At 52.6% G+C, this 26,414-nt stretch overlaps 2 protein-coding genes across 5 annotated transcripts; one reads left to right on the top strand and one right to left on the bottom strand.

The window, feature by feature from the left end:
• Positions 1 to 80: 80 nt before the first annotated feature.
• Positions 81 to 17,664, top strand: ANKS3 (ankyrin repeat and sterile alpha motif domain containing 3). 4 transcript variants are annotated; one of them, XM_005244084.4, is made up of 18 exons: positions 81 to 166; positions 3,843 to 3,941; positions 4,090 to 4,265; positions 4,616 to 4,814; positions 5,033 to 5,154; positions 5,873 to 5,954; positions 6,634 to 6,769; positions 7,100 to 7,258; positions 8,393 to 8,518; positions 9,081 to 9,196; positions 10,016 to 10,183; positions 10,705 to 10,829; positions 11,099 to 11,240; positions 11,837 to 12,009; positions 13,267 to 13,382; positions 14,257 to 14,340; positions 14,816 to 14,910; positions 15,161 to 17,664. In XM_005244084.4, exons 3-17 carry the CDS (start codon positions 4,096 to 4,098, stop codon positions 14,896 to 14,898), a joined length of 2,001 nt encoding a protein of 666 aa, XP_005244141.2. In that variant the 5' UTR covers positions 81 to 166; positions 3,843 to 3,941; positions 4,090 to 4,095; the 3' UTR covers positions 14,899 to 14,910; positions 15,161 to 17,664. The 4 variants fall into 4 exon arrangements, 3 of the variants coding, with proteins under 3 accessions (XP_005244141.2, XP_027652137.2, XP_027652138.2); XM_027796336.2 differs by lacking the exon at positions 81 to 166 and adding an exon at positions 3,192 to 3,213; XR_003557362.2 differs by lacking the exons at positions 14,257 to 14,340; positions 14,816 to 14,910; positions 15,161 to 17,664 and adding an exon at positions 13,027 to 13,176.
• Positions 17,665 to 19,107: 1,443 nt separating this feature from the next.
• On the bottom strand, positions 19,108 to 25,880 carry LOC101919394 (glucagon receptor-like). The gene is made up of 14 exons (XM_055805908.1): positions 25,777 to 25,880; positions 24,816 to 24,967; positions 24,484 to 24,580; positions 24,068 to 24,175; positions 23,659 to 23,780; positions 23,447 to 23,553; positions 23,176 to 23,332; positions 22,647 to 22,806; positions 22,387 to 22,447; positions 22,128 to 22,197; positions 21,604 to 21,692; positions 21,271 to 21,409; positions 20,912 to 20,953; positions 19,108 to 20,786 (listed from the first exon to the last, which is right to left on the bottom strand). Exons 2-14 carry the CDS (start codon positions 24,891 to 24,893, stop codon positions 20,715 to 20,717), a joined length of 1,302 nt encoding a protein of 433 aa, XP_055661883.1. The 5' UTR covers positions 24,894 to 24,967; positions 25,777 to 25,880; the 3' UTR covers positions 19,108 to 20,714.
• Positions 25,881 to 26,414: the final 534 nt, after the last annotated feature.

The following is a 26,414-nucleotide window of genomic DNA, read 5'->3' as shown; positions in this document are numbered from 1 at the left end:
CCTCCTCCTTACAGAGGCACCTTTTATTGGCTCTGCGCCACCAGCAGGGTCCGCCTTTTCCGCCGTGGAGGCTCTTGGGCTTTGGAGGCTGAGTCAAGCGGAGGTTTCCCAGCGTTCCTTGCGCGGGCGGGACGGTTTCCGGTGGTGGAGCTTACCGGGTGTGCAGGTGAGGGGTGGTGTGGCCTGTAGCGGGCCGGGCTGGCTGCTGTTCTCTGTTGGCTGGGGAGGGGTCGGCTTGGGCGCAGCCGCCTCTGGGGCCGTCCCCCTGGCGGCCGCCGGTCGCGGTGGGCCCGTAGCCGGAGCGGTTCCAGTCTGCTGGCTGAGGTCCGGCGGTGGGGTAGGCCGGGGCACCGACAGCGAGCTCTTAGGAGGGTCTTGGGGGAACAGTGGCCCGGTGAGACGCAGGGATCACGCCCGCGGAAACGGTTTTGCTGTGAGACTTCTGGTAACAGTAGTTACTGGTTTGACAGCTGCAGCTGGGCTCGCTTCTCTTCGGGCATGTCGTTGGGCAACCAGAGCCTGCCCAGCACCGAGCCCGGGGGCCGTGGGGTGCGCCTCCATTGGGGTGCTGTGCCTTGTGTGACATAGCCCCAGCCCTGGGAAATGTGCTCCCTAATGGGGCTCTTGAAATGCTCTTGTACTTCTTATCTTCTCTTTTTTGAGAGCATGTGGTGTGCTTTGAGATACTTGAGGGTGCCAGGCTCATGGTACAGATGAAGAGCTTGGTGTCTCTTCAACAGGCCAATGTAGAGTTGAACCAAGGTGTTGTGGGCCCTCAGCTGGGGCTTGTGCTGTAGCACTACTTTCTTGTACATGCCACCATCCTGTGAAAACTGGTGAGGTTCCTGCAGCTGTAATGTGGGGGCCAGTCTCTGCTCAGTCAGTAGACAACAGTGATATGAAGAAGTTCTGGCTCTGGTAGTTACCAGCTCAGTCACAACAAGCACTACTATTAGTTACCTATACAAGGATCTAACAAGGCTGCTTATTTCTTCCAGTAGGTTGTTGCTGAATTTAGTGGAGATAGAACTAGGTTAGGAGCAGTAGTGAAGTGTGTTATCTGCTTGATGGCTCAGTTGAGAACACCAACACGCACCACACTTATGCTGTTTTGGGTGTCTTGTTTCTTTTGGGACAGAAGGACCTGTGTGGATGTTACCTGTGCGTGTGGAAGAGGATGAGAGAATGAATTTAGCAGAGCCAGTGCAGCTTAATGGTCCCTGATAGGTGGTGATTAACAGGCATTTTTGGATTTGTTCTGTTGGTGACCGCTTGCTGCTGTTGCTTTTGGTATCATCTCCCATTTAATTCAGTGTAGGTCTTCTGCTGCTCTTTCATCTATTGTCACTTGTTCCTCAGGCTTATCCTCCAAAAAGGCATGCTCTTTGCTGGCATTTTCATAATAAGTTTTTATGGTGGTTTTTTCCTGCCTTCTGGTTTTCTCATCAGCAAACTCTCTGAATTCAGGGTAATATGATGTTTGCTACCTGCTCTGAGTCTCAGCACTATTGATTCTGGTCCTGATAAATAGCTAGGTATTTATGTAGTAAATATAATAATAATAATAATGGCCTCATGGGGCTGAGGAAGGTCTCTTAACAAATGTGAACTTAATTACTTTGCCACAAATCAAGAGAACAGACTGCCCAATGTTCAGAGGCCTTTGTCTAGCTTATTCTTAGCAACTGAATCTCTGCTGGTAATCTATCGCAGTACTCCTGCTTTTACTTTTACAAAGATTTTTGTAATCTTTAAACAATCTTCTATGCTACAACTTAAGTCTACTATGTTCTGTCATATTCACCATGGCCACAAGGAGCTGATTATTTCTGTTGTCGTCTCTGCAGCAACCATTTATGTATTTGAAAGCTGTTATCACATGTCCCTTTCAGGCATCTCCTCTCTAGACCAGACAACTGATTTCATTTCACCAGGTCTTCTCATCTCAGTCCTTAGGGCTCTGATCACTTTTATTGTTCTATGGATTCTGTTCAGCTGTCCTCTGTATTTTCTCAGGTGTTTGCACAGCTGACATCATGGTTCAGATCAGGCTGGAGTGAAGTCTCAGAGTAAAAAAAACCTAATATGTAGGCAATTAAGAGCATGGTGCAGGTGGTAGCAATAAGGCCTAGACCTTTGAGTATTCTGGGGTCAAGCATAACCTGTGTCATGTCAGTATTGACACAGCCCTCTTGACTGTGGATCAACTTGCCAAAGTTGTACTGGCAACTAGTACTGGAAGTGGGGCTGATTCTGACAAAGACTAAATACCTGTGGGTTTTATAATTAATGTATCCAATTAACAAGGAGGTCTCTGCCGAGAGAACAATTTACTTTCCATATGAATGTGCTTCTCGACACTGTTCTGGATCCTAACTCCCTTAACTGTGAATATGTCATTTTGCCTTCCAGGGGCAGCTTTAATCTGTTGTAGTGAGAAACACTGCTACTTTCCCCCTTATGATTCATTCAGATCTCCTTACATTTTGATTGTGAGGTGCTCAGGTCTTTCGTTTGTGTTCTGCTCTGCATATTCTGGCCTGAGGCCTCTGGATTGCCAGTGTAATAGAAATTGCTGCTATTAGGTAAAATAGGGGCTTTTGCAGATACCTGCAAAGAAAGGAATCGCTTATTACAACACTGATTAGGTAGAATAGATGGTGGTTTTGTAGTGTTAACAGACTGAAGGAGGAGTGGAAAAAAGTGAGGTGTGGGAGAAAGGATCCAGATAAGGAGTGAAGGGGTAGGAATTAGAGGTGTTTTGCTTATCTTTTTAAGAAAAGGGGCTGTGTTTGCAAGACAAAGACTCCCAGTTGTTTAGAAAATAGTAAGTATGGTTTGAAATGTTACAGCTGAGGCCATCTAAAGAGCAACTGCTGCTAAAAAGTGTGTTCCTGCTCTTTTATTCTTCACCAGTGCCAAATTTGGCATTTGCAAGACTCTAGAATGAATCAGTCTAAGGAATTAAACTGGTGAGAAATTATCAAGAGAAAGGAAGAATACTTCTGGGGTTTGCCTACTCCCAGTACATATTATGTCGGGCAGCAAAGCCAATGAAGTGCTGCATGATGGGTGATGAGGCTACAGGGAGACGGAAGTGCTTCCCATTGGATTGACTTTGATGCAGCCTGAAAAGGCAGCTGAAGACCTCAGATGATAGTTGCAGCTGTGTTGAACAGCTTTTTATGAAGTGCCAAACAATAACACTCTCCTGTGAGTGGTTAAAATTATTAATATGCAATTGCTCCCTAAGGCTAGGGATAGGAAATCTTTCAGACAGTCATGAAACTGTGCTGGCTTTGTAATTAAGTTACTGTCTGCAGGATGGTGCATGCTCAGATAACGAATGGGCAGGTGCATTGCTGCTTGAAATGTTTCAGCAATTTCTGAGATTCACAGCCAGGACTGGGCTACTTCTGAAGTGCTGAAGCAATAAATGGTAGAATCCACCTACTTGCAACCTGATGACATAATGAAGTGTGCACCCCATTCAGGTGATCTTACTGCTTTTGAGCTGTTGACAGTTGTCATTATTAATGACTGTGTCTTAATTTCAGCAGGGCCATCCTGCAATATATGGATGGAGAAAGACTAGGAACATCTGACACGTAATTGAGAGAGGATTAGGAATTCATAAAACCTGAAGACCAAGAATTAAATCCTTTCATATGATGCTAAGCATGTCATCTGCACTTCAATAGGCACTTAGTCTTAGGAGAGTATCCAAAGCTTCCTTAGGCATATTGTGATTAGAAGGGGAGGAAATAAAGCCAGTGCTTCTGAATCTTAAAATGAGATTTGAGAGATGTTTTCTCTAGCATTATTGGCTTTTATTTTTTCAGTGTATTCAAATCTGAGTCCACTGCAGCAAGAAAGATCTACCAGCAAAAACTCCTCAGCAAGTGTTACTGCTTCAGGCGAAGGAGGTGATCAAAGTAGAGGTAGGAATTTCAAATACTATACCTCTGAGACTACCTCACCTTCCAAGCCCCTGGTATATCTCTGAGCCGTAGTGCCAGTGGGTGAATGCGTGTTCTATAGAAAATGGACATCTGCAGGTAAAAATTCTGTTTTTCTTTGGTTACTCAGGGCAGGATGTCAGAGTTGAGTGATGAAGCCAGTGAGTCGGAGCTGCTGAGCCGCAGTCTTTCCATGTGGCATGGGGTCGGTCAGATGATCTGTCGGGAAGAGCTGGATGTTCCTCTGGACTTGCATACGGCTTCCTCTGTTGGCCAGTATGAAGTGGTGCAGGAGTGTATTCAGCGGTAAGGAGGGGCTGGGGAGGGCACAGCTCTGTGGTTACTTGCTGCCAGTTACGGTTTTTCACTGGCTGCTGTACAGCTTGGTCTAACATTGCCATGGGAGCACATCGCTGGAACTCCCAAGGGGTTCTTAGGCACAAAGTTTCAAGGGGCAAGTCTGCTGATAAAAACTATCTCCTTAGTGATTTGGTGGAAGTTGTGCTAGAGCTGGTAGGAATTCTCATGCAGGCTTCAGTGCTAGAATTCTTTTCAGCCTTCTTTTGAGACAATGATGGTAACAAGAGGCTGCAGGAGCCTACTGTGATCTACAGCTCCAGGACAGTAGTTCAGCTGAATTCTTTTCTGTTATTTAGTGGAGATCTGGATTTAAATAAGAGGAATTGTGGTGGCTGGACTCCACTAATGTATGCCTCCTACATTGGCCATGACACCATTGTGCACCTACTGCTGGAAGCAGGAGTGAATGTGAACATCCCAACACCAGAAGGGCAGACGCCGCTCATGCTGGCCTCCAGCTGTGGAAATGAGAGTGTTGCTTACTTTCTTCTACAGGTGTGTATTCCATAAGTAGGTAAAGCCACAGTACATGGTTTAAATACACAGGATAGGGTTCTCTGCCAGTTGCAACCAAAGTGTGCAATTTGTGTTCTGTTGCAAGTTCAGCTTCCTGACAGGGGTTTAAACTCTCTTGATATCACAGCGCAGAGGGGCAGTGGTTAAAAGACCCAGCAGAGGGGTTGCAGTAAAGAACATTCTCTGTTCTCTTGAAGCAAGGTGCAGAGCTGGAGATGAAGGATATTCATGGTTGGACTGCCTTATTTCACTGCACCAGTGCTGGACATCAACAGATGGTCAAGTTCTTGCTGGACAATGGGGCAAACGCCAACTGCAAGTAAGGAGGAATCTGTGACTTAATTTCTCAAAAGATACCTCATTTTGCATAGGGAAGCAACAGTTGGCATCGTAACACAAATATGGGCAGGGAGAACATGCCTGCTTTTGTTTTTCCTGTACCCTAGGAAGTATGGCATGCTCTGTTAGCTGATACAAGGACAGGTGACCTGCAAACTGAACTGTGAAGTCTGCCCATGTTGTCACTGTTTATTTAACTAAGATCAAGAGAAATTAGATTCACTGCTTGTTTAATGATGGCCTAAACTCTGAAAGCGAACAGGTGCAACACCTTCTGAACTCAAGTGTGCTTTACAAGTCTATTGAATTTTCTGTGTATTTCAAGTTCAGTTTGGGGTTTTTTGAAGTGTGCAGTGTGTTCCTGTGCCTTGGGAACTGCCTGTACATTTCTGCATATTGAATTGCCTGAGGTCAACAAGAGGCTTTTGCTTTGTTAGCTCCTGCAAAACTGATTTTGCCATTGAAAGGCAGATCTGCAACTGGAAGAGTAATCTTGTTGCTACACAGCCAATAGAGTAATGCTTACTGAATCTCCTCTGGGAGTTTTACTGGGCTAGACCAGAGTGCAGTAGAACAGTGAATTTTGTGATCAGCTGAGGGTAGAGGCTGGAGATGCCCTATTATGATATGGCGAAGGCTGCAGCATTTTTCAGCTTTGATTATCCTAGTCCATGTGTGCGTGTTTGTTCTCTCTCTAGGGAGCCAGTGTATGGATATACGCCTCTGATGGAAGCAGCTGCTTCTGGCCATGAGATAATTGTTCAGTACCTTCTCAATCATGTAAGTGTCTAGGCAGTTCTCTGTAAAGCTGAAAATCTGTGGTTCCAGCCCTCAGAGGAAGAACCACAAATTTGACACTTAGTGTTGTGTTTGATCCTTGATGACAGTTACCCCTGAAGTCTCCCAGACTTCCAGGACTCTTCTCAAAGTATCTGCTTTCTGAAGACTAATACTCTGATTTTACACTGGCCTTGCACAAATAGGAGTTGGATCTGACTGTCCAGGTTTAACTGAAAGACTGAATTAGAAAACTGCTAAAATGGTAGTCTCCATATTATGTTTACAGGCTTGCATGCTCAGGCTAGTGAGCATCTTGTGCATGCTTATAAGCCTTTGGAGGCAGGTCTCTCAGTGTTAAAAAACATGGGCTTAATATCCCATTTAACTGGTCCAGCTTACTTCCAGAAGGAGGCAGCAATGCAAAACATTTTTCAGATAAAACAAACTAATGCCCCATGGCAATTGCACAAGAGCCATATAGCTGGGCTGCTTGGCATTCAGGGATTAACAAGATTGGATAACTAGAGAGACAAAGAGGTGTTGGTGAAGCTTGAACTTCCTATCAAAGGTGAGCCTGTGTTTCTGATGGAGGAACAAAGACAATTCTTTAGCTGTTTTGAATTTTTGTATGTAGTGCCCTCCGCTATGTACATCTTAAATGTGTATTTCTTTTCTATAGGGAGTGAAGGCAGATGTCAGAGATAATACTGGAGCCACAGCACGGACGCTGGCTATGAAGTATGGACATACAAAGATTGTGGGGCTGATAGATTTGCACGCAGCCCCAGTGCCCAAGGTCTTCTGCAGGGGTCCAGGTAAGAGAGGTGTTTTAGCTTGTTCATTTTAAGATAGAACCTGAAGAGAGGTGTTTATACTTTGAAAGTGTGTTGCTGTGTAAATGGGGTAGTACTAGCTGGTCTGTCTTGGAAATTCCAGCATTTCTGAGGATGGAAGAGGCATGGTCCCAACAGTGGGGTGTTTTTGTCTGCTGGCTCTTTTATGACCTAGTTAAATGATTTCACCCTCCTCCTTTTAAACTAACCTAGTTAAACTTTTCACCCTCTCTTTTTATTTCCCACTGCATTTATAAAACAAAGTAGGTAAATTAATTACTATGCTGCTAACAGTCTGTGTCTGAACTACAGGAAAATATGAAGAGCTGAGTTCCTCAGATGAATCGTGTTCTGCTCCCCAGAGACAGAGACCTGTTCGTAGGACCAAGGGTCCCAGCATCCACGATGGGCCCCAGGCTTTGGCTAAGATAACAGCAGTTGGAATTGGGGGAAAGAAGCAGTCTCGCTATGGTGAGAATAGTTAAAAGCCTAATTGAGAGTCCTTTGAGGTCTTAAATGTATTGTAGCTATTTTTGTACCAACAATTTCCTTTCATCTAGGATTCATGTGTGGTTTGTACAAACAAAGATAGTGAACACCATCATACAAGGCTGTCCCATCTCTGGTTTAAAAAAAAAACCCACCCTTGAACTCTTTTGTCAGGGCTGGATATTGATGGGTGGAACAGTTCTATGGAACAAACACTGCTTTTACCTCAGTTACTGTTCCCCTGACACTTGAACAGTCTAGCTTCCCTTTTCAAGGTAGGCTCAAAAGTTTGAGAACCCTTCTCAAGTTGATGACAGAGGAAGTGGTCACACAGGCCAAGAAATCACTGATCACTAAAGTGAACTCACTGCTTCTGGTAGACCTGTCAGTTTTGTCTTCCATGATGTTTGAAATACTACTAAGAATGAGATTACAAAACCCTTGCAATAGGCCAAGAGAAAGATGATCCCAGTTCAGATATCAACCCCTGGATGCAGTGGTATGAGTTTTGTTTTTGTGTGCTTGTGTCACAGCCATAGGTGTTTCTGAGACTGGTTACCTAGTTGTCTAGAATAACCAAGAATATGGACTTAAAAGCATGTTTAAAGTTTGGTTGATACAGGTACGTGTTATCCCACAGGCAGTGACTATGGAAATGGTGCTGTCCGCTGCTTAAATGGCAGTGGGATGCTGCTAGTGTTGTAACACAGATGCAGAGGGGCTGGTTTTACAGGGTGTGCTTGGCTGGGAATGGGACATAGCTGACACCTTGCTTTCTTCAGCAGATGCTTTTCCCCATTAGATAACTTGAGTATGAAGAGGAGAGGAAATGCTGAAAGCTGCTATTTAAGGTGCATCTCTGCTATGAGGCTCTTTCCTCTGACTTTCTTGTTTTTCAATGCAGCCATCTAAAGTACAGCTAATGTGTGTTTGTGTGCGGGAGGCTCTAGGCACATGCATTTCCCAGTTCTTATCTGTGCTTTTTAGAATGAAACCTGCTAGTAGAGAAGGCAGTCTCTTCTCTTGATTATTTTCAAATCCTGGAGTGGGTGCTTGGAGCCTCTCTGGTAACTTGCATAGTACCTAATCTTTGTTCTCTTTTCCTCTTGCACACAGAGCAGGTCCCTCCTCAGGGCTATGTTACCTTCAGTGATGATGGCAGCTGTGAAGCAGGTGATATCCGGAACCGGGATGTTACCTCTCCAATTAATGAGCAAGATGTGGAGAGCAGCAGCAGCAGAGGTAAGTCATTGTTTCAGAAAGCAGTCTGGCTTGTAGTGCGCACCTGGATGTGAGATATGAGCCCTTGGCTTGCACTTTCCTTTCCCACTATGGTGTAGAGAATTGGAGAGTATCTCATGAGGAAAGGCTGAGTGAGCTGGGATGGTTTAGCCCAGGGGCCCGCAAACTTTTTAAACAAGGGGCTGGCATGTGGATGAAGTGGCAGGAAGTCATCTGTGGCTGCTTGGCTTCCCCCAACCCCTGGTGCGGGGGCGGGTGTGTGTGTCTGTAAATACCAGGGGTCGTATCCGGCCCGTGGGCTGTAGTTTGAGGACCCCTGGTTTAGCCTATGGAAGAGAATGCTCAGTGGGCATCTCACAACTTGTACTGATAATGTGAGGGGAGGGTGCAAAGGAGATGGAGCAGATGTCTTCGAAGCATCTTGTGTCATGAGTGCTGCATATGAAGCCTTGCTCTTGGTTTCTCCTTTACACTTCCAGCAGGTTTTGCTGGCAATAGTGTAGCAAAAACAGCACTGAGTGTAAGGAAGTTGAATCTCAACTTTTTCCCTTTTCCTTTCCAGAAGATAACGTGTTCTTCACCAACAACTTGGCAACCATCAGGAGCAGCAGCAGCAGCAGTGAATGCCTCACCAAAGCCCTGGGAGTCAGCAGTGAAGGTTCCCTGGAGAGCAATGAGGTGGAGGTTTCAATTTTCCTTTCTCTGCCTTCAGCTTGGCCAGTGCTGTCACCCCTCCACAGTCTGCTATGACTCTGCCTCTGCAGGAGGCTGTAGTACCAGGCTGGATGAGGAAAGGTAGTATTGCAGGGGTGAAAAAAACAATTTCCATATTTGAAGGTGATGGATTGGCTTGTTTGATCTCCAACTAGGACCCAACTCTTAGAGCATGTTCACTCTAGAGTAGGTTGTTGATGACTGGTCAGTAATTCTTAAGTTCTCTCCAGCTTCTGAACTGTGCAGGTTTCTAGCTAGGTGATGGTCAAGAAAGGATGTGACTTGCTAGAGCTTGATCAGTCCTTGAACCTGCCAAGATAGCAGGCAGTATAGTAAGATTTAGAGAAGGACAGCAGTACTGCATTGGCATGCCTGAAGTACAGAAAGGGGAGGAGGTCACAGCTCACATGACTCAAGACACAGCTCTGGGGCTGAGGTACAGAAGGATGATATAAGTGGAACACGAGCAAAAGTCCTCTGTATCTTGAGGAGCTTCTTGCAGGTAGAATCTCAGTGCACTGTATTGGTTCAGGGAGGATTCAGCATTGCTCTCTGCTCTGGTATGTTGCTTCCTAAGCCAGGAGCTCAATACCATTCTGTGTTACCATGCTGTTATCTTCAGAGTGACTAGACTCAGCCCTTCCTAGTAATTGCTAGTCTTTGCTGCCTCTGTGGACCACTGCCTGGCTTTAGAAGTTGGGACTTCGAGTCTGTATTTGTTAGCTGTAGTGATCCTGACATCTTTGCGCTTTACATTTTGTAGGTTTTTTCTTTCTTTTTCAGGATTCTGACCATGCAAACAGTCCCCCTAGTCGGAAACAAGCCAAGAGTTTTAAGATCAAGAACCGTTACAGCAACAGTGATAGTCAGTGGACCCACTGCCCAGGGAAAGCTGAGGGCTCTAGTCAGCACCTGATCCTTCCTGAGCCCCCTGCCTATACAGGGCCCCAGGTAAGTACACAGTGAAAGTTGTCTCTGAAGTAATGCGGACAGTGTCGAGCATGGGAGGTTTTCCCAAGGTTGCTTAAGCTGCTTTCTTGGCCTTCTCAGTTGAAAGGGAAGTTGTCACCAAAACCCCTTTGATACTAAACCTCTGCCCAAACTTCCATGCTCGTGAAACAGCACTTTCTTGTACAAAGAACTGTTTGCTTAGGTGTTGCTGTTGCTTGGAGTGGTATTCTAGAGCCTTCAGGCCTGTGGCTGTGCTACCTAACATGGCTGTGGTGTGGGCTAGGGGAGGTGTTGGTGTGTCTTTCCCCTCTGCGTTTGTTATGAGAGGCAATGGCTGCAGCAGACAGGCCAGTCCTGTTGTGTGACTGGAGAAGGGCAGTTAACCAGGGGAAGTCATGGTTGCTGCTAGAACCCAGAAGGGCCTTACAGCAACATTGAGGAAGCACATGTTTATGATTAAGAGAAATGGTAATGCTTTTGTTTGTGAAGGCATAAATAAGTTTGTTTTGCATGGGCTGCAGGACCTGGCAACATTCCTTGAGCAGATTGGGTGCCTGAAATATCTGCAAGTGTTTGAGGAGCAAGATGTTGACCTCCGGATCTTCCTGACCCTCACAGAGAGTGATCTGAAGGAAATAGGCATCACGTGAGTGTCTGTAATGTAGCTCTCATCTTTCCCCTTATATACTGTGCACATGATCTGGTCAGGAAAGTTTAGCTAGTGAGTAGTTTTCTGTTCTGGCCATCTCTGACACAATTTTGATATCCCCTAGTTTTTGGCTGTAACAGACTCCTAGTTTTGGAGGTGCCTTGATGAAACCAGGAGACTGCAGAGGTCCTCACGGGATCCCATTGGGCCTAGGGACAGGTGGTGTGCAGTGTTTGGTCCCTGACAGTTTGCTGTTCTCCCACCAGTCTGTTTGGACCAAAGAGGAAGATGACTTCTGCCATTGCCCGATGGCACAGCAACGCTCGGCCACCCAGTGATGCCCTGGAGCTGGCCTATGCGGACCGGCTGGAGGCTGAGATGCAGGAATTGGCCATTCAGCTGCATAAGGTACGAGGTCTGCCATGAGCTGCTCAATGCCTTGTCACATGTTACACTGCAATAAGTGATTGGTAGCATATTTTTATGTTGTGCCTCTAATAGCTTGGGGTAAAGGAAAAGACATAACTTTCAGTGGATACACTTGGTGTCAAGTAAATCAGGTAACATGGTAAGTGCAGCTTATCCACTCCTCTGCTCCATGCTTGTGAAGCCTTTGTCTGTTTCCCATCTACCCGAGAACTAAAAGGGCAAGTGGGAGGAACTGAATACCTACTCTTTTTCAGTAGTGTTATTTTTATGGTGAAGTTGTACAGCCAGTAGTGAACAGACATCAGTTGATTCAGGAGATTTGGCCTACTGAGTATCTTTGCAAATGGAGAGGAAGGGGGAATTGTGACTGTGGGGCTGGTCTTGATGTGGAGAGAAACTATTCAATGTACGAGCCTTATCCAGCTTCCTTTCTCACTTGGTTGGGTGCACTTTCACAGGAACCCTCTGGCTGCCTAAGCCATTGAAGTGGCCGAAACTCCAGGGATGTGTCGGAGTAGGCACGTGTGTGAGTGATGTACAGTATTTCCAGTCTAATCTTTTCTGCTCTGCTGTAGAGGTGTGAAGAGGTGGAGGTGATGAAGGGCCAGGTGTGCCAGGAGCAGAAGCTGCGTGCAGTGGCTGAGAGCTGTTTGATGGAGCGGGATGAGACCTGGAATGCTATTCAGTGCCAGCTCAGAGAGGCTCAGGCCATCACCAAGGATGCTGGAGTCCTGCTGGATCAGATCAAGTAAGCTATTCCTAGGAAATGGCACTGAGGCTACTGGGAAATGGGATTTGGGCCATACAGATATCAAAGGTCACATTGGTGGTCTTACAGGTGCTTCTTGGGGTAAGGCAGGAGAGTTCATCAGGCATCTGAACCCATTTTGGATCCTGCCTGACTTTCTCTAGCGGAAAACCACAGTCACATGAGCAGATATGCATCTGATTAAGGCTTCATAAACTAAAAGAGCCTGACGTTTCAGAGATGATGGGTGCTCTAGTTTCAACTAAAAGGAACCAAAAGGTTAAGTGCTTGCTTTGTGCTTACATGAGACCCAGTGACCAGGGTATAACTTGGTGATTGGGTGAATGCAGGAAAGCATTTCTAACTTCCAGAGCACACCAAAGGACTTGCCATGTCTTGCCCTGGCTCTTTCTCGCAACTCTGACACCTAGCAGAAAAAGCTGCCCTGTTCAGTTGTGCCACTGCCTTCGAGTTCTGTCTTCCCCTGCCTCCCAGTATACCTTTTGTTGCCTTTGTGGTGCTTTTTTCCTAGTCCTGCTTGGACTCCTGTCATGGACTCTGTTCTGTCCACTGACAGAACAGACAGGTCCTTGAAGGTGGCATTAATCCTACTGCTTATGGATCCTAGCCTGACAGTGCATGTGGTCTGCTCACTACTAACCCAGGTTGAACTGGGATTGGCTTTCAGAAGGACAGCAGAGCAAAATATTCCCAAGGGGAATATTCCTATTTTGCAAGGGGCAGAGCACTTGTCTTTTTCCCTGCGACTGTGGAACTGAGGCTGCCTGGTAGAAGGGCCCTGCCATGCTCTGCAGATACACTGTTCGAATTGATATGATGATGATGGCCAGAGAACTTTATGTGCCTCTTGCTTTAACGTGATGCCTGTCCTGAGGTAGCTTCATTTGCCCATTAGAAACCTTGGATCAGGCTTGAATCTCTTATAAGCCAGGCACAGCCCCTGGCTTGGGCTTTTTTCTGCTCACCCCGCCCCCTCCTTCTCTTCTCCCCCCGCAGCTCCTCTGTGGACAGGGGCAGAGATTGCTGTGGAGATGGGGCACAGTGGAGAGCGCCCTGAGCTTTGTCTGGGGCACGTCTTCCTGGGAAGGAACAAGGAGCAGTTTGTAACCCAGGGCGTTAGATGCGGTCCCTCGGCACCCCAAGCAGGTACTTGCAGGATGTAGGAGTGCACAGACTGGTATGTTGTTCCAGGAAGTGTCCCTGTGCACTTCTGATGGGCTTTGTCTTGTTTGGCAGATCGTGTCAAGCAGAGCTGTCCTCCCGGCTAACCCAAGATCAGGCTGTCGGCAGAGTGCTGGACACAAAGGTGCAGCTGAGAACTGGTGAGAGCAGGCGGCCTGGTGAGCGTCCAGGTAAGGAAGACCTTATCAAACTATGAAAATGGGTGCAAGGGGTGGGTATGCAGCAGGAGACCCCACAGCAAGCCATGTGCTTGTCTTTTGATTGCTGAAAGGATGAAGTTAAAAGAGATTTGGAAAGTAATCAGCAGCCAAACCCTCTAATTTAATACGAAAAAATCTTGCTCAGGGAAAGCATTTGGAACACTTGGGTCACATGGATTTCAACGGCAGCAGAGTTGCTCAGCAGCTTCTAATTCTTAGCAAATGGGAAACTTTGGGGTCTAGCAGGTGTTTGGCTAAAAATGGGCAAAGTCGTAGTATGGGCACCCAGTGGCAGCCCTGCTTCATGGGCCTGTGGCTTCCCCTGCCTGCACTGCACATGTGGGCACCTTGGGTGCATTACTGCGCTGTGCACTAGGGCAAGGTCTGAATGGGAAGCCATGGCTAGTTTCCTGACCCCATCTGGGGGTTTGTGCTGTTTGGTCAGTGGGACAAACAGCTGTACGTGGCTGGGCAGGCTTGCCCCACCAGCTCCTTATGAGGAGTTAGCAAATGATCCCACTGCCTGTGACATGCTTCCAGAGATGTGCTCTTTGCTGCTTGTGTTGTAAAAGTGAGACAAAGAGAGATTCAGCTGACTTCTGTCCACTCAACTTAATCCTTTTGAGATTCTCTTAATATATGATCCAGCCAGTGAAGGGAAAAAATATTCCTAAGTGGCAGAATTGCTAGTTAAAAACCCCTCAGTTCTTCCCATGTGACTCAGAACCTCTAACTGGAAGTATTTTGGATGTGGGTGCTTCACAGCAACACCAAACCCTTGTCTCTGCCTCTGTCACAGAGGGCATGCAGATTGATTTAATGTGCAGTTCCTCTTTTCTTGCAGTGCTGGAAGGGTGGCCACCTTCCTTGAAGTCTCTGAGCTTGCCTGAGCTGTCAGCTGTCCTAGAGGAGTGTGTGGGAGAAATGGGTAAGGTGGGGGAAGCTGGAGGGGAGGTGTGGCTGGGCAGGTTTTGATTATTTGGCGGTGGTGGTTTGGAGGGACCTAACAATCCCCTCTCATTCAGGGAAGTGTCCAGGCTCGAAAGTTGGTGCTGGAACTTTCTTGCACTTCCTCTCACAGCAGATCTTGGGCTCTGTCTCATCCTCTGCTGACAAGTCCAGGCTGAGAGAACGGGGGGATGTGGCCCCTCGCATCCCTCCTGCTGAGTGGTCAGAGTAGCTTGGGAAGTGGTTCTCGAAGCCTGTGTCCTGTTTTCATGATGACAGGAACTTGTTCCAGCACCGGGCAGTCGGAGTAGTCACCTGGTTTTGGGCCCTGGAAGCTGCAGGGGAGAAGGCAGCATGAAGGGAGGGTAACAGTGGCTGAATACAAACTGCAGCCTGTTCTTTACTGCTTGCTGACCTATTGCTAACACTGATTTTTTCTTTTGGTTTGCCCTCAGGAAAAGCTCTGCAGACTGTGATTCAAAACCTTCAGAGTCTCCAAGCCCCAGGGCAAAGTGGGCAGAGCTGGCTAGAGCCATAACAAAGCAGGAGGGTGAGTGGGAACTACTGACAACCACTGAGGGCTATGGCATTGAGGGGGGTGTCGTTCCTCACAGCAAGTATCAGCCATCTGCTGCGTGTGCCCAGTGCTTGCTCATAGCCTGCGCACTGAAGCTGTGCTCAAATTAGCCCTTGTCTGACCTCTGGCTGGTTTTCCCTTTGGAAAATCCTTAGTCCCCTTTTCTCTGTCCCACTGAAAGGGTGACTGTCCTGCTTTTTTTTTTTTTTCCTGGTGGCTGCAGGAATACTGACGTCGGGTGACTGTTCCACCCGGAAGCTGAGTGTGCCTGGGAGAATGAGCGCGAGGGCTGTGCTGGCAGCACTGCAGCTCTGCTGTGAGTGCCGCAGCAGCTGGCAGATGCGTGGAAGAAGGTCTCAGCCATCAGAGAACATGCCTGGAGAACAAGGGACAGCAGAAGACTACCACCCATCAGCTCTTTGCGTCTGACTGCTGTCTCCCAGGACCATTGCTGTTCATGCCAAAAGGTTAGGTTAAGAGGAGAAGCACTGAGCCCAGAAGTTTTATCTGCCTTAACCTTCCTGCAGCCCTTGTCATTCAGGGCTGTATGGTGTTAGAGAGTTGAGTTACCCACAGCTATCAATTAACTATCCTTCTCTGCATCCCATCCTCCCCAAGGCCTCTGACGCTTGCCCTGGGGCTCCTTCTATGCCATGATAGGCACAGAAGATGTAACTTGGGCAATAAGGAAGGCAGGTTTGTTGGGAATGGGTAAAGTGAATAGACTTTGTAACATTTGGGTTGGAGCTGCAGCAACACTCATGCAGCCCTGGTCTCCAGCTGGAATGTCTGTTCTACTGCCATCCCAGATCTGTGCTTCAAAACCTCTCTTTCCAACCAGCCCACCCTGGTTTGGTTCAGATTCTTGCCATCCTCAGGCCTTGTTTGGGGTTGTTTGTGATGATGTTATTCAGTCCCAAAGAACTTGTTTTTGTGGTAAATGCCTTATGGCAGAGACTCTGTCATCCTGGTTTGTCAGTGCCAAGATCCCAACACTGACAGCGGTTGCGAGGCAGATGTTTCCCTGGAAGGACTTGAAAGAACACAGGGCTTGAGACTCTTCGGTCTCTTGTGCCTCTGGCAAGCAGCAGCGTGCCAAGGCAGGCAGAACAGGAACTGAGGGGTAGATCTGTCCCACATGGGAGGTGGGCAAAAGAAATAGCATCCCAGATGTAGCTGTGGTGCCAAGCTTTGGTCCTCAACCACTGCCTGACTTTGATTTCCAGGCTTTAGTGTTTGGAAATAGTTCTGCTGAGACATTCTTGTGTTGATGGTGTGGGTGTTTTCAAAGGGCAGGCAGTGTAGGAATAGGCTGCCTCCCCAGAGACTGCTCCATCTTTTGGAGCTGGATGAGTAGCCATGAGGGCTCTGGTGATGGTTATGTTGGTGTAAGATGGTTTCCTGTGGGTATTGGCCTGGATGAGTCTGGAAAAGCCTCTTTAGAAAGAGGAAGAAACTGTGTGTTCCTCCTGATTTTTGGACCTTAATCACAGATGCCAAAATAGAAAAATCCATTCTGACTCCATCCTTTCAGTTAGTCATCCCTTCTGATCAGCTGCCCAAGGCCTTTTAGGCAGACTTGAAAGCTGGCCTGCATTTGATGAAAGTGCCATCTAGTCTGACTGTCCCACTGAACTGGTGTATCTGTGCTTCCTGGGGACAGTCCTGAGACGGGTATGGCCCACCCTGATGTGAACCTTCCTTGCTGGCAGCTTGTACCTGCTCAGCTGTGGGGCGCTGCTTTGTACTTGTGTTTAACTCTTAAACCAAACATGACACGGTATTTTTTTTTTCCATCTTTAGCAAATGACATGGGTGCATGCACATGTGTCTGGCACTAGCTGTGCAGCCAGTGGTGGGACATGGCTGCAGGAGGTTACACCCTGAAGAATTTAGTTTTGGTGAGGAGTCAGTTCTCCTCGGGCAGCATCCCTGACAGCTTCTCAGAGCATTGAGGCTGTGCTGGGAAGAGTGTTTGGGGCTTTGTCCTTCATTCCCTGTGGCTGGAGGAAGGGTGGGAAGCACCAAGGCAGTTTGCATTCCCCCTCCCTAACCTTGGCAGAGTGTCTGGCTGCGCTAGTACAGGGGTGTCAGTGCAGTGTGCCTTGGCAAGCCAGACTGGAATTTAAGGCAAGGTGTCTGTGGGGCAAGGAGAGAAGTTTTCATAGAAGAAAAAAAAACCAAAAACCACCCAACCCCAAAAACCAAGTGAAAGGGCCTGGGAGCATGTGGAGAGCGAGGGAAGCCCTGGCTCAGCAATGCCTTCAGAGCTGAGTAGGCTGTGCGCAGGAAAGCGGGTGGTTGGAAGCAGAGACTACACAGTCTCGGGCAGGGCTGGCTTTGCTAGGTCGCAGGGTTGAAGAAAAGGCTTTTCTGCAGGGTAAAGTGGTACATCCTATAGACTGTAATGCTTGAGGGCCTGGGAAAAGGAGTAGCTGAGAGATGCTGTGGTGTATTATAAGGAGAGCCCCACAGAAGATGTGCTGCAGGAGCCCGGATGTAAAGGCTTAAAAGGGTGCTGGAGGAGCCCAAAGGGGACACCAGGGAGGGGCTTTCTATAAATAGTGTTTCCCTGAGGCAATGCCTTAAATGGAGCACTTAAAGCAGCATTTGTTGCTGAAAGGGTGGCTGTGCAGGCAGCAGGGAGTCCGGTGCTACCCTAAGGCAAGCTGTCCAGATAAAATAGTATTTGCTGACTTGGATAAAATAATAAAAACTGAAAACCTGTTTCTGCTGTGTGGGTTTCTCTGGAGGGAGCTGGTGTAGTAGAATCATGAAAACATCACTAATTTATTTCAGGACAACTGGAAAACCTACAGTATTTGCCAGCTTCTCCCAGGTGCTGAGGCGTCTGATCCATGGCTTCTCTGCCCTGCCTGGCTCCTCTTGGAGGTGACATCCTTGCAGCACTAACTGGGTAGGTGATGCAGGGATTCATGTGACCTGGCAGTGCTGGAGTTGCAGAGGAATAGCATAGGTAATTAACTGTGTGCTCTTCTGAGGCCTCAGCTCTTTCTTTCCTAGCTGGGGGTTGCCACTTTTGCCCCCACAAGGTCCCAGCTGCATGGCAGAAGTTGTCTCTGCAGTAATTCAGAAATGAGTTGAGGCCCTGTTGAGTTGCATGCTGATATTTTCCCCTTGGCATGAAGTACTGATGTGCCCAGCTCTGTGCTGAGGCAGTTGGGAGCTGTTGGTGTGACTGTTCTTCTAAACCTCTAAACCTTCTAAACTTCTGCTCTGGCCCTGAGACAGGCAGGCCCTAGGCCACCATGCAGCAGCCATCACGGAAAGCTCTAAATAGGGCAACATGGAAACCTCTTTCTGGTCAAAACTAAAGCTCTTGCTGTATCTCAACACAAATTAAGCTGAGGGGGGGTTTGGACTGATAAGAGTGGAGCAGAGCTGCTCTTGATTCCTTGTGTCCTACAGCCGGCCAGTGTGCAGCCAGGGCTTTCTGTCTCCATAGGCAGTTCTGAGCCTGCCAGAAGAGAACCAGGCACAGCTCCCCTTTCATGCTGGGCTTCAAGGTTCTTGGTGTTGAGAACTGTTAATGTGTCTGTTCTCAGCTCAGTTCTGCACACAGCAGCATTTCGGGGTTCCTGGAAGCCCAGGGGCCAGTGCTCAGCAGGGAGGCTAGCTTAGATCTCAAGAAGAGGGCCAGCTTTCTCCTCCCGAGGCAGTGCACCCATGGGTGCTAGGTTGCTGGAGCCTGCGGTACCCAGTACAGAGCAAAGGAGCATCCAGACAGCAATCCCAGCTTCTCACCAGGAGAAGCTACCCGCTTCCTTGGTCTGCAGGCGATGGCTCTGCTGGTACCACAGCTGGTGTGTGATGTGTCACTCTTTGTGTTATTCATCCCCATTATATTGTTTTATTTGGCTACTGTTCTCCTTGAGTAACCTGTAATGGAATCCCAGGGAGGGGAGCACAGTGCTACCTTGAGCCAGGGGCTCTGGCTGCTTGTTTAATGCCCCCATAACTGGGGGGGGGTGTGAGCTTCAGTGCAAATCAGTGCCCTTGTGTAGACGTTAGATGAATTTACCTCAGTACCCAAGAGCTGTTCGCCTCCCTCGGAGCAGACGGAAGCAGCATGCTCTGCTTGCTGAAAAATAAATGTTTATTTACATCTGAAAAGAGAGTTAATGTGTAAAATGGCCTCACAGGGGTTGCATCAGTCCAGGAAAACTCCTGTATGACACTCCAGCCTTGAACCCTGCTGCAGCTGAGCTTGGCACAGTGTCTTTCCGTGCTCAAGGCAACCCTCCTTGAGATGCTGCAACTACACCAGGCTCCTGGTAAGCAGAGGGAGGTGGAGAACCACCTGTGTCCACTTGCATGTGGTGGAGAGTAAGAGCTGCTTTCTGCTTCCTGGGTGGCCCTTTCACAAGGTAAAGCATCGCAGCGTAGGGACAGTGGGCTCTGCAGCATCTGCCTCGCTGCTGAAGGTAACAGCGAGGGGGCTATGGTATCTGCTGCTCCCAGCTCTTGCAGGAGAGCACTGGGAAAGAAGCTGTAAACCAGATGCACCAGCCATGTGTGAACGGAAGTGTTCATGCAGGCTCAGGTGCTTTGCTTGCAGAGGCGTAGGAGTTCCTGGCCTTCCTAGTGTTTGTCCAGCTGCGTGGTGAGGGGGGGCAGCTGATGTGTTGGCACCCTACTGGAAAACAAACATCTTGAACCATGGCTGGGCCCAGAAACACCCAGCCCTCTGCCAAAATGATTCCTGGCTCCTGCCCCAGAGTTCACAGCTCTTCCAGCCACAAAGAGGGACCTGACTGGGCCTGGGAGAGGGGAGGTTGGGCTCAGCTCCCAGCGAGCTGATGCTCTCAGGTCCTTCACTCTCCTTGTTTTTCCCCTGCCGCCAAAGGAGAAGCGGTGCTGCCCCTACCACGTAGGGTAAACACAGCAGTAGGTGCTCAAGCACTGTGGGAAGCTACATGCGTGCCTGCTGCCTTGGTGCTGCTCGCTGCGAGCGAGGGGCTGGAGGATCTGCTGCTGCAGAGAGGAGGAAACTTGGTGTCTTCTGCAGCTGGAGAGCGAGGAGGGAGGCAGGTACTAATGCCAGGCTCTGCACCAGTGAAGAATGTGGTGAGAAGGTGCAGAAGCAGCACCTCACTATGAAGAGCTTTGCAGGATGATGCTGGGATGGATGTCTGGGAGCTCTCAGGGTGTTGGTGAGATGGTCCTTGCTTAGGGCAAGGAGGTAATGTCCTGGATCGGAGCTGTGCTGGCACAGCCCAGGGTGCAGCAGGAGGTGTGTGTTCATCTGGGCAGTAGCGCCTGGCTGAGCAGCATCTCCCGTTCCCTGCTGCTTGCCCCCTGCTGATGGCCAGGCTCCCTCTCGCCATGATCCCCTTCCTCAGGTGCCCAGGCTGGTGCGGATGGGAAGGGGGTTTCCACGTGTGTGTCTGGTGGGTGCCAGCAGAGGTAGCTGATGGTGTACAGGTAGCTCAGGCAGCCGTGGAAGGCAGCAGGCACGTCTCCCCACACAGCTCACCGACCCCAAGCAGGGTGAGGCTCTTCCTAGGGGCAGCGATGTCAGGTGAGAGCCCAGGGTGCCTGCCTCCCCCCCGGCCCGCAGCAGGGGGATCCCCTCCAGCAGCTCCAGCGCTCTTGGGTGCGGCACAACCCAGACACGACACCGGTCCCATCCTGGCCATCCTGGGTGGGTGCTGCTGCAGCACGGCTCCCGGCCAGCCCCTCACTCTCCAGCCGGGCCCCTGCACCCGCCGTGGCCGGCAGCCCCTCTCCCTGGCTCTGCGGGGCCAGCTGCTGCATCACTGGGCACAGCAGAGCTCCGGGTGGTCGAGCTTCCAGAGCTGCCACTTCTTCTTCATCTCTGACTTCACCTGCCACAGAGGGGAGAGAGTGGGGGCTCTCCCCTGGCCGTGCCCCGCCCCCGCAGAGCCAGCAGGTGAGGGGTGGGATGGGAAAGCGACCAGCCAAGACAGGAGAAGCTGCGGCAGGTACGTACCTCCTTGTTGGCGAAGCAGTACAGCACGGCCACCAGGAAGCCCTGGGGGGGAGAGCAGGGCAGTGAGCCCCCACTGCCACCCCCTCTCCATGGGCTGGCATGGGCTGAGTGTCCCCAAGGCCATTTCTGGGCAGTTTGGGGGCCAAGGTCCCCCTGCCACCACTGCCTCAGAGAGCACAGGAGGCACCATCACGCACCCAACAGCAGGGCTGGGGGTGGGAGAGCCTGTGTCCCCTCCCTGAGCCCTGCCACAGGCTGAGGTGCCATGGGGAGAGCGAGCTGGCAGAGGGACCCCCCCCCCCAACTCTTGCTCCATGGTGCACCCAGGGCAGAGCAAGGACATCGTGCTCCTGCCTCACCTGGAAGGAGTTGAGGAAGAGGGTGAAGAACACCTTGATGTAGCGCAGGATGCCCGTGGTTTGCTCGTCGGTGGCAAAGATGAAGACCACCTCGTGGATCCCAAAGAGGGGGATGAGGGTGAGCGTGGCTTTGGCCAGCCTGAAAAAGTACAAGGGGACCCCTCCGGCAGCAGGTACTAAAAGGCTGGGGCACAGGTGCAGGCAGGGACCAGCTCTTAGTTAATCTCAGGGTGGTTGTTCGATGTTATGCAGGCTGGGGGAGCAGGGGGAGGTGGCGTAGCCCCCAGCCCAGGGAGGATCCCACAACCAGGCACCCCCTCCCTCCCGGCTCACCGCAGCTTGTAGTCTGCGTAGCCCTTCTGGTTGGCACGGAGCTTGGCCAGGATCACCTTGAGGATCCGCATGAAGATCAGCAGGTTGATCTGCGGGGGGAGACAGTGCAGGGGCACACGTAGCCCAGCACACCCACCCCTCACCCCACCCTTAGGGGCCACAGTGGATGACACCCCCCCTGTACAGCCAAGGCTGCTGCAGCCTAACACTGCTGGGTCCCAGAGCCACCCTTCCTCCCCTCCCGCCATCCCAAAATCCCGGCTAGGAAGCAACAGGGGCCACCCACAGCTCCCTCTCCTGGGGCTCAGCACAGCCCCCCCTGCACAAAGCCCCACAGCCTGGGGGTTAGCGAGCTGCTCCTGCAAAAAGACCACCCCATGTGCATTTAGCGTGATGTCTCCGAGGCCCAAACCTCCCTCCTGGGCTCTGCTGGGAGCTGCCCTGGGCTTGTTGCCCACCCCCCACCTGCCCCCAGAACCAGGAGTCCTCTGAAAGGGCGTTGGGGCTGGTGCGTGTCCCCCTACCAGGGAGGCGAGCAAGATGGGGATGCGGATGATCCACCAGTAAGCCATGTTCTCATTCAGTGCCCAGCACCTGCCCAGGGAGACATGGAGAGCAGCACCATCATGCTGTGCCAGGGGGTGCAGGATAAGGCCAAGAGCGTGCCAGCCCCGGCGAGGTGGGTCAGGGACCCACAGCAGTCTCCGTCCCGCACCCCAGCCAAACCGGAACCACAGCGTGGAGCTGAGCATCCCAGTGGGACACCCGTCCCTCCCCACTCACTCCACGTTCTCCTTCAGGTACTTGGCAGCCATCCAGGGCACCACGAACACCACGGGGGTCCCTGCAAGTCACACAGCAAACCCTGTAAAACCAAGCACCCGCCTGAGCGGAGAAACCGGCCCCAGGGCAAGGGACACCGTGGGGACACCCGGGGTCAGCAGAGCCCCCATCCCGCACCCTCCTGGGGCCGGTTTAGGCCATGGCACTCACCGACACCGGGTACCATTCCCAGCCCCACCGCACCCCCGGGTGGCCCCTACCCCAGCCCAGGTAGAGGTAGAGCCTGTAGTAATTCTTCTCGGAGAAGACGGCCCCAATAAGCAGCTTGTAGAGGTAGATGGCTTCCACCAGGAACCAGTAGTGGTTGGCCAGGATGCAGTACTGCATCAGCACCTGCGCCGCCCGGCACCCCAGTGCCGCCTGCGAGAGGAGACCTGCTGTGTGGCTGGCAGCGTGCCCACGGGGGTATGGGTCCCCCCGAGAGCTCAAGCAGAGGGTGCACGGGGCACCCCAAGCATATGGTGCTGCACAAGCACCCCGAGAACTTGTCCACTGGGTGCATGGGCAGCACAAGCACCCCAAGAGCTTGCCCACCAGGTGCACAGGCACCCCAAGAGCTCACCCAGTGGGTGCATGGGCAGCACGGGCAGCACAGGCAGCCCAAGAGCTTGTCCGCTGGGTGCCTGGGGCTGCACGGGCATCAGCACCCAGCTGCGCACCCCTCCCCAGCCGAGGGTCCCCGTGCTGATTGCAGCCATCGAGCAGGGCCCCCCACGGGGCAGCACTTGCCTCGTGGCTCAGCAGAGCCTCCCAGTCAGCCACCTGCAACACCTCCATGCCCCAGCGCTTCTCCAACAGTGCGTCCTTCACCATCACCGAGGTCGCCCGCAGCCCGAAGGAGGCAAAGAGGTTGGCATGAATGTAGTTCCTGGTGCAGCGGAGCTTTCTGCCAAGAACAAAAGTGTCAGGGGTCTGGGTGGGTGGTGGGGACACCCCTCAGCTTGGCCATCACCAGCTGGGAAGGATGAGGGGCAGGACTGTGTCCCCATGGCTCTCCTACCTGAAGACAGTGAGGACGAGCAGGGCAGAGATGAGTGTCAGGAGCGACAGCGAGTACCCCACGGTGTAGAGCACCTTGAAGCTCACCATCAGCTGGTGGGCACCCTCCTGCAGGCAAGCACCACACTGGTGAGCCCAGGTGAGCAGCACCCACCTGTGTGACCGGGGTGCCCCTGCCCATCCCTGCCCTGCAGCCAGGCCGGGGCATCCCACCTCCTCGACAGTGGACTCCATCTCCTCCTCACACTGCGAGTAGTCCCGCCAGGGCTGGCTGCCGTTCACTGTCACCCACTGCCCGTCAGCACCGCACCGGCGGCTCACCAGCCCGTGCTTCACTGCAGGCACAAAGCACCAGCGTGTTCCCCGCAGGCTCCCCCAAACCCCTCTCCCGGCACAACGGGTTGGACTCCGCTCAACCCCAAAGACCCTCTTCTCTAGGGCAGGTGTGAGCAGGGCACGAGCTGGCTCTGCTCCGTGCCCCACGGGTCCCCTTAGCCCCGGGTCTGCTCAGGGGTCCCACTCCCCCTGGCAGTGGGCAGGAGGGGAAACCCCAACAGCCTCTTTCCCCCCTGGTGGCTCAGCCCTGGCTCCCAGCTGCAGGGTGGCAGAGGGCCATCGTCACCTTTCTCGAACCAGGGCAGGTAGAAGGGGCAGGAGATGTTGACAAAGGTGCCAGGGCTCCCATCGGGCCAGCAGGCGTACATGTCAAAGGTCCGGTTGCAGAAGAGCCCTTCCAACGGCAGCGAGGAGGGGGGAAAGCCGACAGTCAGACACTGGTGGCACAGCCACGTCCAGCCCCACCACCTCAGCCCATGGCCAGCATCACCCTGAAGGGGGCCCTGGTGCCCCCCACCAGCCTCAGCCCCCTGGGGCATCCCAGCCCTGGGCATTGCATATGCGTCGGGGAGACACTCATCCCTCTGTAGGTGACTGATACAGAAGATGCTGGAGGAGGGACAAAAGCTGGTCCCAGCCCTGGCTGTCGCCTAGATCCACGTGCGCCCACATCTGACCCTGAGACAGGGCACAGCCCCGTACCTGCTGGGTAGGGCTCGCTCGCCATCCTCCTCAAGCACTCATCACGGTACCGCATCCACTCCTCGAAGGTCTTCTCCAGCACCCTGGCCCCACCATGCTGCAAGTCCAGAGCCAGGTCAGAGCCTGGGGCCGGCTGCCCACTGGCCTGCCTGCCCCACCACGGCAGCCCCCCAGCCGGCTGCCTGCAGCCCCCCACCACACTGCCACGTGCCAGCACCCTCAGCCTGGGCAGCACCATGCGATGACGCCCAGACTGAGCCTGCTCTCAGTGGGTCAAAGCCCAGCAGTGCCAATCCTGCTGCCCCATGGGCCAGCCCCAGCTTGCTCCTTACTGGCATGGAGGAGAACAGGCACATCCAGGTGAGATGGACAAGGCTCCGCTGGTAGCCAGACCTGGGCATGTCCCTCATGGCTGCCCTCACCGGCCCGTGGCCACTGCTCCCAGCACCGGAATGCGCCTTGGGCTGAGCTGAGGATCCGGATCCTGGGTGAGAGGCGGAGGACTGAGGACAGCTCTGCCCATCACCCGAATCCGTGCGGATGAGGAGAGGAACTCGCTGAGGCAGCAGAGAAGCAGGGTGTGAGGGGCAGCCGCAGCACGTCCTGGGCTGCCACAGCCCCGTCACTGCCCCGCCGGAGCCAAAACCTCAGGGAGCATCAGGCAGGAGCACTAGATCACACCTCTCGGCCAAGCCTTGCCAGCTCCCACTCCAGCGGCTGGCAAGCCAGACGGCCGCGATGCTGAAGTGGGAGGAAAGCAAAAGCCATCCCGGTAACCGATGTGACAGCCCCGGTGCCCCCGCTGCTGAACCCGGCAGGCGGCTGGCACCCCACGGGTGGCCTGTTGCCACTCAGCCCCGGGAAGGGGCCAGGGCCGCAGGGACAAGCCCAGGGGAAGGCGAAGGGATCTCCGGGGGCTCCCCTGGGACCCGCTGTGCCTCCCCTCGCCCTGCTGCCCACCAGCCAGGATGGGACCCCCCCATCCCCTGTGTCCCATCCCCCTCCCAGCCCCGTTCCTGCCGGCAGAGACTGCCTGCACAGCCCCCCGCCCCACACAGTCCCCCGGGGGTCCCCGGCCAGCACCGACAGCCTCAACCCAGGGACCCCCGGGGCTCCACATCGCTCCAGGTTGGACGGCCCCAGCATGCCCCGCCCCGGGCTGTGCCCACCCGTGCTCCCCGTCCCAGCATGGCCCCCCTCGGTGCCGGCCCCCCCGGGGCTCCCCGGCTGCTCGGTGCCCGCAGCGGTCCCGCTCCGCCCGGGCTCTGCCGCCCGCGCCCCCCGCCCGCTTACCTTGCGCGGCGACGGCCCCGCAGCCCCGGCACCGCCGGTACCACCGGCACGACCGGCAGCCTCGGCACGACCGGCAGCCCCGGTACCACCGGCAGCCCCGGCTCCGCGACGTGAGCGCGGCGGAGAGCGAGCGGTTTCTGCGGCGCGGCCGCCTCCCGCCAGCGCCGTGCCCCGACGGGGGGGCTTGGAGGGGCGGCACCGCCTCCCGGGGCTCGGGCCGCCCCGGCGGGTCCCGGGCACGGCTGCTCCCCGCCCCCCGCCGAGCTCCGGCACGGCCCCCGCGGGGACCCCCGGCTGGGTCACACTGGGATGAGGGGGGTCCAGGTCCAGCCCCACCAGGGGTCCCTGGCTGTGTCAAATGGGGACGGGGTCTGAGTCCAGCCCTGCTGGGGGTCCCTGGCTGGGTGACACAAGGATGGGGATGGGTGTCCAGTCCTCAAACTGTGGGTCACAGGGATAGGAACATGGGTCCAGACCCCCTCGGTGTCCCCCAGAGGGCCCCCCCACCTGCCTCCACAGCCCTAGGGAGAGTCTCTGGCATCCTTCACTTTCCAGGTTTGGCACCCTGATGACTGTCCCCTGGGCTGGGTGCTGTGGGGTGCCGGCATGGTGGCAGCCCCTCACCAGGCAGCGTGGGC

This window comes from Falco peregrinus, chromosome 5 (genome assembly GCF_023634155.1).
Source record: "Falco peregrinus isolate bFalPer1 chromosome 5, bFalPer1.pri, whole genome shotgun sequence".
Taxonomy (NCBI): Eukaryota; Metazoa; Chordata; class Aves; order Falconiformes; family Falconidae; genus Falco; species Falco peregrinus.
Note: the sequence above shows the minus strand (reverse complement) of the source record. Positions and strands in the feature narration are given on the sequence as shown.

Bases quoted from the DNA above. Each gene is read 5' to 3' on its own strand.
- ANKS3 (XM_005244084.4), top strand. From the start codon at position 4,096: ATGTCAGAGTTGAGTGATGAAGCCAGTGAGTCGGAGCTGCTGAGCCGC. The intron at 7,259-8,392 runs GTGAGAATAGTT...TCTTGCACACAG, and splicing joins AAAGAAGCAGTCTCGCTATG to AGCAGGTCCCTCCTCAGGGC. The intron at 8,519-9,080 runs GTAAGTCATTGT...TTTCCTTTCCAG, and splicing joins GGAGAGCAGCAGCAGCAGAG to AAGATAACGTGTTCTTCACC.
- LOC101919394 (XM_055805908.1), bottom strand. From the start codon at position 24,893: ATGAGGGACATGCCCAGGTCTGGCTACCAGCGGAGCCTTGTCCATCTC. The intron at 23,554-23,658 runs GTGGGATGCCCC...GCTTGCCTGCAG, and splicing joins TGGAGTCCACTGTCGAGGAG to GAGGGTGCCCACCAGCTGAT. The intron at 21,410-21,603 runs GTGAGCCGGGAG...GTACTTTTTCAG, and splicing joins TACGCAGACTACAAGCTGCG to GCTGGCCAAAGCCACGCTCA.